General features: G+C 36.1%; 1 protein-coding gene across 3 annotated transcripts in view; it reads right to left on the bottom strand.

Annotated features, from left to right (window-relative positions):
• Window positions 1-58: 58 nt before the first annotated feature.
• The window catches only part of LOC107669639 (potassium voltage-gated channel subfamily D member 3-like), a 125,842-nt gene continuing 113,671 nt past the window's right edge, over window positions 59-12,229 (bottom strand). Inside the window, exons 3-7 of one of the 3 annotated variants that reach the window (XM_016461960.1) lie at window positions 6,155-6,253; window positions 4,260-4,292; window positions 4,056-4,148; window positions 1,908-2,140; window positions 59-869 (exon numbers count right to left, since the gene is read on the bottom strand). In XM_016461960.1, the coding sequence (XP_016317446.1) occupies window positions 665-869; window positions 1,908-2,140; window positions 4,056-4,148; window positions 4,260-4,292; window positions 6,155-6,253 (663 nt within the window). In that variant the 3' untranslated portion in view covers window positions 59-664. Of the gene's footprint in view, window positions 870-1,907; window positions 2,141-4,055; window positions 4,149-4,259; window positions 4,296-6,154; window positions 6,254-12,229 lie in introns of all 3 variants that reach the window. The other 2 variants (XM_016461959.1, XM_016461961.1) reach the window with 2 other exon arrangements.

The following is a 12,229-nucleotide window of genomic DNA, read 5'->3' on the forward strand; positions in this document are numbered from 1 at the left end:
TTACACACACACACACACACACACACACACACACACACACACACACACACACACACACACACACACACACACACACACGGTGCAGAAACATTCAAGTTAGACCTAATTCTGACCAATCACACATATTCCAAAAATAAAAACTTAGCACAGTCTAAGAAACGCTGTCACACTCATACGGTCTCCCTCAAACCTAAAGCAGATTTTCTCTTATCCTTTAGGAATTACTCTAGATCAAATCACAACTTAATTGGGATAAAGAAAGCCGAGGCTTTGAGAGGCTGTCTGCGATGTTGGAACAGATTAACGGACTGATATTAAACAAACAAGACTCACGGATGAAAGCAAACGCTTGACCTCTTGTCTCCATCTGTAATCAATTAAAAAAACAGTAGGCTATGACCCAACAGAAAACAAAGAGAAAAAAGAAGAAGAAATGTTTTATGCACAGTGACACTGCAGTGACACCCTCATCTATATCAGTCCTGATGCAGAGTGATCAAATACTCATGGTTGTCCTGCTTTGCTTTCGCCGTCTCTCTCTCATTTACACAGAGGCATCTTTGTTGATCTTCTATTTCTTTTCAGAGAGTCTGAGTCAGTGCACTCCTTCTCCCACTAGGGGGCAGGTTACTCATCAGTTTCTCTTCCTGAGTTCTGTTTTGTCCTACAGCGCAGAGATTTTCACCACATCAGTGCCAGTGTTCGGAAGAGGCGGAGCGTCTGGGTTGGGAGGGGGCGGAGCGTCGGGACTGGCTCGAGAGTTGTTTGAGGGAGGGGTTGGGATACTGATGATTGCCGTGGTAACCAGTCCACTGCTCTTGCAGTTCAGACTCCCTGATTCATCTGACATCAGATTGAGACTGGAACGACTGAGACAGAGAGAGAGAGAGAAAAAGACAGCGGTCTTAAAACTCTTTTCATTCTCTCTTGTTTATTTAATTTGGCTACTAACTGTTTATTAAATGTCTCTTGGACTAACAGAGGACATGCATGTATCACTTATTTTAATCTAAACCAACAAATGTCATCTGTATTTTTTTATGTATTTTGTTTGAAAATATCTGTGGGTGGAAATTATTCATTTTGAAATGTTAATAAAATGGCAGATTCCTTAGATTTGCTAAGGTTAATTTCAAAGGTAGCATTTCATAAATCATAAACATAATAATAAACACACATTTTGCCTTATTTGACAGAAATTAGAGCTTGATTGGAAATGATGCATCAAATATGCAGTTATATACATTTTAACCCTTGAGATTATATACTTTATATTTTATTTTTGGGGCCCCATGAGACCCTAATAATAATATGAAAATGGTTTATGTTTATTTTACACTTTGTGTTTTTTTTCAAATTGTGGAAATTAATATTTTCACATAGTTTAAGGTTTAAAGTCTGGGCCTGTGACAATGGTAAACAATTAAAATTATACATTAAAAAGCATTTTAGAAGGAGCAAAATGTTGAAGGCATGGTTATTTGTTTTTGTATAACATGTCATGTGACCTTTATATTCACCTTAGTTGTAAATCAAAAGTAAGCTATTTTCTGTGAATGAGTGAGACTTCTGTTTATTAGCCACTATGGAGAATAAGTATAACCATTGTAAAACTATTTGTGCTATACACTTGTGTGTTTATGATTATGATAATACATTAAAATGATATGATAACAAATACCAGTTTGTAACATTAAGCAGCATAACAAACTGTTTTTGTACAGCTAAAATAGCTGGAAGCTGATGACACCGTAAGACTTGCACATTAGAGTCACAAATGGCTGCACCTGATCTAATGTAAAAAAAATACTAATAATAAGGTGGATAATATAAAAAAGTTGAAGTCTTTTAGCTCTAATAAACATCAACTCTTTGAACAATGTTGTGCATGAAAAATGAGTGCTAACCTGGTGTTTAGTGGTTGCTGTTCCCCACACTGGATGTGTAATGCGCTGAGCTCCTGCAGGTTGTGTGTGTGTGTGGCACTGAGAGGCTGCATGTTCTTCTTGGTTCTCCGAGAGCAGCAGGTGCCAGTGATGCCCTCTTCACTGGAGAGAGATGGACTCTGCGATGGGAAGTTCTGTAGTGCTGTCTGCAGGTACCCCTGTTCATACAGCCGCTCGTCCACAAACTCATGATTCTGTTCACAGAAACACGAAGATTATTGCTTTCTGATGTTTTATTTACTGTCATAAGCCTTTTTCTCTTATTCCCTTTACTTCAAAGACTTTGCAAGCATGTTAAACACTTAAATATAAAAGAGAATATGAAACAACATTGATGCATTTTTACTTCAGTAATGCATAACAAATGAGAACAAATCAGAATCAGATCAGTTCCTTTTTATGGCAGTTGTGTTACATAAGATGAATTTGTGGATGTATTATTAAAAGCATCTCTAAAGAGAATATTCAGTGGTTATTATTGTAGGGTGGGACTTGATTTGATTGAATTGGCAAAGTGTGAAACTACTATAATATTGGTCAATATATTTTTTCCATGTCCACGTGAAGGGAATTGCAGAGGAAGAGAAAATTATTACATTTTGATGAAAGATTATTAAAACAAACTTTTTTTCTATTGTCTTAGACATGACACAATAAAGCATAGCCTAGAGCAGGGGTAGGCATGTTCGGTCCTAGAGAGCCGCAGTCCTGCAGAGTTCAGCTCCAACCCTAATCAAACACACCTGAACAAGCTAATCAGTGCCTAGCTAAATTTTGTATGTCGTACCTACTTTTAAATATCAACTTTGTGTTTTGTGTAAAGATATTTTGATAATATTTATAAATAGTTTAACTGACATGGTTTTAATTTAACATTTACATTCATTTACATTTGTTAAAGCGGCTCCAAGTATTGTAGCATTTAAAAGGTTAAAATTGTATTTCAAACCTTAAAGCAACTGAAAAATACTTAATCCCTAATTAATTTGTTATAATTTGCGTTTACTTGTTTCATTTATTATGTGTAAATAATTTTTTTGTCATAGGCTATTTTCTATAGGCTATTATGTCTTTTTCAATGTATGATGCTTGGATTTATTGTTATTCGATTATCATTAAATGATAATGCCTGTTTGTTTTTTTGAAAATGAAAAGGTTTATTATTCAAAATAGAGAGGAGGTGTGATTGATTGTGGGAGTTGACAAACACTGGATTACACACGACAAATCCCTCAAATTCCACAGAGAAACGCAAAAAATGATGGCGTCTGGAAAAGCATCGCGGATGTCATGAAAATACAAGGTATGTGCATGCTTTATGCTGTGAGAGAGAGCAAACAGTGAATATTTCCGATTTATTGTTTTTTTTGGTGCATCACGCCCCAGTTTCTGTTCTTTGCTTGTGGCTGGAAACTTGTTATACAAATTATACAAATAGTTTAAATAGTGTTAATTTGAGATATGACTAACTTGAGAGAGATTCTTTCTTTTCGAAACTCTGAATCTGTTGAACCAGTTGTTTCGCAAAATTCACTGTTTCGAAGCATAAATGATTCACTGTAAAGAAACAGTGGGACGTTAAATGGAATGAAAACTCAAGACCAAACATGCATAATTGCAGATTTTACAAACCAATTGCAAATGTTTCCATTAAAGTGTAATCTACGAATAACTGATAAATGCCATTAAATATGAAGGTTCTGTAAAAATGTGTGTTCTTTTTTTAATGCGTAGTGCTTGTTTTGCGTGTCATTAGGCACGGCTTGGCAAACTAGGGCAATTAGAATCAATTAACTATCTTTCTCCTTTTTGTATTATACACACTTAAGTATTAAAATTCATTAAATTAATTTAAAAAATACCTAGCCTACATATAAAACTGACCTGAAATCAGCTAGACACTTGTTAATGGGTTTACCAAGTCAATGGCATCTAGTGCGAAGTCTATGAATTTTGAAATGTTTTGAAACCAAGTGTCAAAACAATTATTATGAAGCTTCGTTTGTTGAAATCGTGTGACTTGGCGAGTTTGAGGCACATTCTGAACCACTGATTCGAAGCAAAGGATTTGTAAAGTTTCAAACGCAGCCACCACTACTTCTGACTGACCGTGGTCTTCTCCAGGCAGTGCAGAAGATGGTGATGTTGACTCTCCAGCAGAGATGTGGTCTTCTTCAGTTGTTGGTCCTCCTCCAAGGAGCCCTACAGAAACACACAGACAGACATTCACATAATTTTTAAGGAATCACCACATTTCATGCGTGAATAATGAAGTGGAGAGAGGGACAGAGTGTGTGTTGTTTGGCTCTGTACCTGTGGTGAAGGTTTCATCTTGTAATAGGGGAGCTGCTGTTGTGTAAGCGTGGGAGGGAGAGACATGGAGAGTGGTTTACTGCTTTTGGAAGGAACTTCATCCATAACAGAGCAGCACAATATATCATCCATAACTTAAATAAACAAAGCTTGAGAGAAAGGAAGGACGAGGGGCCTCAGAGGATTGGGTGAATCAGAGTGATTCCACTTTTCTGTTTCACAAATCCAATGGTACGGTTACTAAAACTCCACATATCTGTCTCTTTTATTGTAGAGCTTTTGCCTGGGAGCTTGTGCTCGTGTACTGGGCCCTCCGGCTGAACGCACATACACTGCTCCACATTTTCACCATTTCCACAACGTCTTAACACAACGTGAGCACCAAAATAACATGAGTGAGTCAGTGAGTGATGTGTGGGAGGAGAGAGAGAGAGACGGAAGGAAAAAGAAAGATATTGATAGAAATGAAGAGAGAGCAAAATTAGGCATCTTACAGTAACATACCCCGAGTACTCTTATTCTGAGCAGACTGCATGTTTGCATGTGATCTGCGTGGTATTTATGAGCTATTCAGACAGGCTAACCTAGAAGCAGCTTCTTCAGTTTGATGCAAAGTCGGACCACTCTTGGGTGAATCACATTAAGAAACCTCAAATTAACCCCAAAATCAAAGGACTTCAAAGAAATCAAGAAGACGAAGCCCACATAAGCCCATTTTCCACCATTTTGAGTGTTCTTGTGTGATTCACCCAAAAGAGCCTGTTTTTTGGAGAGGAAAAACCTGATGTGGATTTTTAACCCTACTTTTTTCTGTTGATATTGACTGTTTTACTGTTTATATATTTGGAGTCTATTGATGTATGTGTGCAAAATTAATCACTTATTGCCCTTTCTCAAATTTTTTTAAATATGTTCCCTTGATCTGATCCAGCCTCAGTAGACTATTATTAGTCTAATGTTAATTGCATTAATTCATGTTTTTATAGCAGGAGTCTCTTTTGTTGTTGGATAAATTGGATAAAAGCATCTGCCAAATGTAAATGTAAAAAGAAATTAAGTAGTATTTAGTATTAAAATATATGTTACCATTTAAAAGTTTTGGGAGTTTGTTTTTTTAATAATTATATCCAGTATTAAGCATATTTTTATATACATTTTTTAAATTAATATTCAGTATTAAGCACATTTTAACGCTGTTAAAACACTTTGGATGCCTCTTAGACTCCATAATGAAGCTCAATTTTGTCCGGTTCCCTTCTGCTTCACTCTCTGGACCTCTCTGAGGACGTTCTGTGAAACTGGTTAGCTCTCTTTGGAGTGGCCTGCAATCTGTCTCTGTACTCGCTGTTCAATCTCAGCATGTTCCTCGTTCCTCAAATGAATTAGACGCATTCAGAGAATCGCTCCTTTTTTTTCCAGGAAGGCATTTTATAGGAGCTGGACACCTTCAAACAACCACAGTAATAAAGACCAGATCTCCCTTTCACACACATATGCTCACAGCCTACTCACTAATGAGGGTGTTTAGCAACACATTAAGACATTTTCACATCAGTTCATCACTCTGTCTTGATAAATTGGATGACATTGAGTTAATTGAGCTGATGTTTGTGCAAATATACAAACATGAAAAGCTCATAATCGCTCTTAAGTGCTGAAAATTGGATCACCCCATGTGAATCTCTAGCTTTAAACACTTTTAAAGCAAAACAACCTGACACTTTTATCTCTGCGCTAAAACACTGTCTGCAGGAGTTCTGCATAATGTATGACAAATAAAAAAGAAGCCACCAGAAGTCAAACAGAAACAAAATATGGGAAATAATGAGCATGAATGTGTGTGTGTGTGTTTGTATTTGTGAAACAATGTGTGTGTGTGTGTGTGTGTTTCTCACCGTTAGCTCCAGTGATTGGTTGAGCCCATTTCGTTTGCTATGCAGGAAGGCGCTAGAGCTGCCACACTTGGAAATTCTCATTCGGGACAGTCGGGCTTTCTGTCAACACATACATACACAAAGGACGTTATAACTCAGTCCACATCACAAAGGTCTGAGTTTCAATCTGATCCCTGTTGAAAGAGCCATTCAGATCAAAGTACTTTAAGAGACAAAATGGATTTTCACATAGATTGCTGTCCGTCATGAGATGATGAAAAATGCAAGTGGCTTCAAACAACTACTGAACCAATTCTTGACAGCCATGCAGTGAAAATGTGCACAGATCAGGGGAGAAGAAAGCGGTTGCTTGCTCGCTCTACAAAGCATAAAAGAATGGTAATTTAGAGAAACGCAGCTGTGTAATGGTTAATTACAGTAAACGTCTTGTGTAATGCTGAATTACGGTTAGAGCAGCTGTGTAACGATAAATGATAGAGCAGCGGTTCGCATTCCCTCAGTCTATGTCATTTTTATAGGCACAGCATGGATGATTGGTGGAAAACCAGCAGTCAAATCCTCTGTGGAACATCAAATTTTAATATTTACAATGAATGAGAGTATTTTAATCTCCTCAGATCCAGAGGCATCAAATGATCTGATTTGCACTCTCATTCTCTCGTCATCTCATAGAAAACTGATCCTCTCTTTCGTTTCGGTTCCCTTAAGATGTAAGAAGCTTTATTGACATGATAAAAAGGGTTTACGTTGGCAAAGCATTAATAAATATGATGTATACACTAGATTTTTTTTTTGTGAATGTGTTAGGGTGTTGTGGGTGTTTCTTTGTGGTCACTAAGGTGTTCTGACTGGATTTTAGTGAATTAATTTGCAGTTGCTAAGTTAAAATGGTTGGTTTCTTGGGTATTTATAGGTTAAGTTAAAAGAGCCCATTTAAGTCTTTAATTTATTCTGGTCCCAGTGCATTGTGTTGCTCCTTCATATTTACACTATTTACACTAGCTATGCCACCAACGTGTGGTTGGGCTAGACAACATTACAAAAGACGCCTTTTAAACAATAGCTCTAGTGGTGTAGGTAGTAAAACGCATAGTAGAGACATTTTGACGTGATCGACCCGAGTTCGAATCCGCCTTTTGCCGAACTCGTTCTTCTCCCTTTTCACATCACGTATCAGATCGGAAAGGCATTTATTTTCAATAAAATGAAGGAAGTAATTGAAAAGTGGAAAATAAAGTGCCTCACGGGTGTTTATGGGTTAGGGGTAGGTGTAGGGAGGGCTTTATTGTCCAAAGAAGGTGGCATCCATTTAATAAAAAAGATAATTTACACTCAATACGTTATTACTTTTATAATGTACTTTAATACTGAGGTGCAAATATCTGCCACTTGCACTAAATGGTATAAATAGCATCTAACTAAGGCCCCATACGGAGATGCGTTTAGCTGTATACGTAAAAATTTTGTTTCGTAATGCCGTTTTATCCAGACCGATCTGGTGTTTTGGGAGCCTGAAACTGCTATTTTTTGAAACTGGGTCTCAGAGTGGATAAATCTGAAAACGACACCCTTGGGTTTTCGTGTGAACAGCCAATCCGTATATTTTGTGAAACGATGATGTCATCGCCCCATGTCTCGACCCTAGTCATGCACTGCTACGTCGTGTAACAGCAACAACAGCATGAACAAACACTGAATAATTGTCTTTTTATTAACTAACATTAAGATTAATAAATGTATTATTCCATGTTCATTTTCTTGTTGTGTTGGGTTTGTATACAGAGAGCAAGGTTTATGCACATGCTCCAAGTCGTCCTCCTCTCCGTTTTTAGTGTATCTCTGTGGCAGAATAACAGCGCCACATACTGGTCTGGCATGTATACTACATTGTTTTGAGTCTGTTTCGTGTGTACGCAGATATTTCTTGAGACGAGGAAAAAAAAAAAGATCGGATAAGGAAAGCTCTGGCTTCGTGTGGATATGGCCTAATATTGCAAAGAAAATACTGCTATTTTTACATAGTGTAAATAGCATCTATCGCTGCTGCCAGTAATCTCCAGGCAGGAATAATTTGTAAAAGTTAAATACATTTAAACAAAGAGAAAATTAACAAAATTAACTTCAAGCCAAATTATGCAGGATAATATAAAATATATGTAATTAATTTGATTAATATATCTTTAAGATTATTATTTTTTTTAAATAAATCTAACAAACTTTAACAAGGTTTATATGTAAAGCAATAAAAAAATGTGCAGCTAAAAAAAGAAATCTTATCATTTGTCAGGCAACAATAATTAGTAAAAATATTTAAATAGATTTAAAGCTAAATTATGGAGGATAAAATAGAATATTACATATAATCTGAGATATTATTTATTCTGTACACACACACACACACACGTGCGCACACACACACACACACACACACACACACACACACGCGTATCTTATATGTAAATATAAATGTATATGGTTTTTAAGGAATAGTTCACCCAAAATGAAAATTCTGTCATCATTTACTCACCTTTAGGTTATTCCAAGCCTGAGTTTCTTTCGTTTGCTGGACACAAAATATATTTTGAAGAATGTCACTTATAGTTGTTTATTCTTCAAAATATATCTTCTTTAGTGTTCAACCGAAGAAAGAAACTCGTATCGGTTTGAAACAACATGAGGGTGAGTGAATTTAATTTTTGGGTGAACTATTCCTTTAAGAATGTCTTGGAGAAGACGATAAAAATGATTATTATTTTATTTCCTGCAGTGTAGTATTAGTGTTTTAATAATCTAGCTGTGTTTTCATTCTCTCAAGCACAAAGAGGCTTTTGTGTGGCCCCCTATCAGGTGTGTAATAGGACCATGTAACTTGATTTTCTTGTTCATGGAGCTTGTCACCTTCACACACAGGTGGTAAGTGTTCATGGCCTGGACTGTTAATAGCACAGCTAAATGCTGGATATCAGCTCCATGGGTATAACAGCAAAACACTCAGAGGGAGACTAACAGTGTTTTGGACACCTATAGTCACAGTATGTTGTGAATAACACCACCTCTTGTCCACCGTTAGGGGTCATCGGCTTACCCACAATTGATCTAGGCCAATTGGCTGCTCTTTCTCGGATGCGGGTTCACAAATACATTTCATCCCAAGGAGTGTTTGTATGCGTGTGTGCATTTTTTAATTATTGAAGAGGAACAAATTGTGTCTCAGTTGCATCAGAGACCTTGCTGAGATCAAACTGGTATTCTGATGTTCATTAATTTCTCACACACACTTGAACACAGATTGAAAGAACATACACCATCATTAAAACCCTCACACACAAACACACACACACACACACACACACACACACGCACGAGTCCCTGGGTGAGTGGAGTGCTAACTCTGCTCTTTTCGCAGGAGATTGCCATCACATAATGGAATCAGTTTGGGCCTCTGAGACCGTTTGTGTTTCCAACAAATCCTGCAACAATTTTCGGCTATCGTGGAAAAAAATGAGGAACATTTTTCCTGGGGATCTGCCCCTTCAGAACATGAGATGGGGAGCGGCCGCAGTAATGCTGAGGTTCTTTATCAATGTGACACAGAATATCGCTGCTGAGAACTGTTGTTCAGGACTAGGCCAAAGCTAACCGCACTGTGCTGGGATCAGATAGGCCAAACAAAGCAGCAGCAAATTCACAGATTACATTTCAGTTATACACATAAAGCCCACTGTGACACACCTCGTGGCAGTGGTGAGGCCAGAAGTCTGCTCTCTAATTTCATCAGGAATATTATGACGCAAACGGCTTTATGAGGCAAATTTGTGGTCCGTGACCAATTTCAATTCACTGTAATCATATCAAAGTGTTCCTATTTAAATAAAAATACATTTTTCACACCATGTATTCAACAGAAACATAAAAATGGGCCATAAAATGCAGTTTCATGTTATTTCCAAGCTATTGCTATTCTGGTAGATTTGATTGGGTGGACAATATGTTAGTCCAGGTAGATGGTGTTCCTTCCCTTTTGAAAAATAAGGGCCCTGCTTAGCACGCTTTTAAATTACTTTTAATATGCTAATATGCTTTAAAGGAATATACTTGTGTGCAAACTGAATATAATGTTTTCAGACACTTAATTGCATGTTAATTGAACTTGAATGAATATTATAGTTTTCATTTATAATAAAGGACAACTATTATGCCCTTTTTTACAAGATATAAGTCTCACGTGTCCCCAGAATGTGTCTGTGAAGTTTCAGCTCAAAATGTCCCATAGATCATTTATTATATAATTTTGAAAATGCCTGTTTTGAGTGGAAGCAGAAACACGCTGTTTTCGTGTATGTCTATTTAAATGCAAATGAGCTGCTGCTCCTCTCCCCCTTTTCCAGAATAGGGCTGTGCCTTTACAGCTCTTACCTCAGATACTCTGTCAAAAAAACATCTGTTTGGTTTTGATTGTCTATCATGCTGAAAATATGCGTTTTAAAGCCATATCAGTTTAAGCTCCTGATGTACGGTTTTCTGAGCGCACACATCCGAGGCACGCGCACAGAAAGCGGCTGTCACATGGCATGTGAGCACTAAACAAAGTTCTCTTTCACACACAAGTTTGTTAAAAACACGCGTAAGTTACAAATACACATTAGGTTATGTTTGTGACATTAAACTGTTGGAAAAGAAATCACATGTTTATGTTAGATCTGTGCATTAAGTGACAGCAGCGTAATAGAATATAGCTTACCTATACTGCTGTCTATGCTGTTAATATGACCCAAACAATAAAATAAAAGCAGAAAATAACTCACTTCTCTGGACTGAATAACATCTATAGCTTTAATAAGAAGACATTTCTTACTTGAATCCTGCTTTTAAATGCTCTAGCACAGAGTTGGGCAAACTTTTTAGACCAGAGGGCCACATCAAGTTTTGCAAACCAAATGAAGGGCCGCATGCCAAATCCTTGATAAAATAACTTTTATTTACAGTGGAGGTATGCATGGAACATATATTATCTGACAGAAACATTTGTCACATTAACACATTAAACAAAAATTCTTATTTAATATCTATTATTGTGTCAAATTTACAACAGACAATCTCATTTGCACTGCTATTAGTATGTACATACCAATCATCATAAAACTTGATAAAATAACAAATCCTTGATAAAATAACTTTTATTTACAGTGGAGGTATGCATGGAAAATATATTATCTGACAGAAACATTTGTCACATTAACACATTAAACAAAAATTCTTATTTAATATCTATTATTGAGTCAAATTTACAACAATCTAATTTGCACTGCTATTAGTATGTACATATCAATCATCATAAAACTATGTCTGATAAAAACTGAAGGAGAACCTTAGTCTTTGTCTTTCCAAGTCATGGTTATGAGTGTGTTAACCCTTACCAAAAAGTAGTATACTTCAAGTTTATTTTAGTAAGTATACTTAAGTAAAGTTCAAGTATATTTTTAAGTATACTTTATGTAGTAAGTATACAAATATCAGTGTACTAGTAGTATACTTGTAAGTGTACTATTTCAATACTCCTTGGGACTAAATTGGCCCACTTTCTAGTATATAAAAGTATACTTTTAAGTATGCTTTAAGTATAACAGTAGTAAACTTTGAGTACACAACTAGTTTACATCAAAATGTTTAGTTTGTACTGCAACTATACTAAAAGTGAACTTATAGGTATACTGACAGTTTACTAATTAAATACTTGTAGTAGCATTGTTAGTACACTTTGAAGTATAGTCTCAGTAAAGTACTAGTTTAGTAGTTTTATACTGCAAGTATACTCGTAAGTTTTCTTTAAGTGAACTTTACATCATACTTTAAGTATACTATTATGTCCCTATTTAGGGATTCATTTGTATATATTTTGTTACATGAATATCTGAACATACAAAACATCAAAAGAACAGGGTATCTGCTTGTAAACAAAAACATTTTATTCTAGCTTCATGCATTCTTTTTTTAAACACTTGAATGTGGATAAGTTTCATAAATAAAAAAATAAAGAAATAAACAACATTTTGAACAAAAAGCTGAAAAAAGACT

Source organism: Sinocyclocheilus anshuiensis, unplaced genomic scaffold (genome assembly GCF_001515605.1).
Source record: "Sinocyclocheilus anshuiensis isolate Anshui unplaced genomic scaffold, SAMN03320099.WGS_v1.1 scaffold80, whole genome shotgun sequence".
Classification (NCBI taxonomy): Eukaryota; Metazoa; Chordata; class Actinopteri; order Cypriniformes; family Cyprinidae; genus Sinocyclocheilus; species Sinocyclocheilus anshuiensis.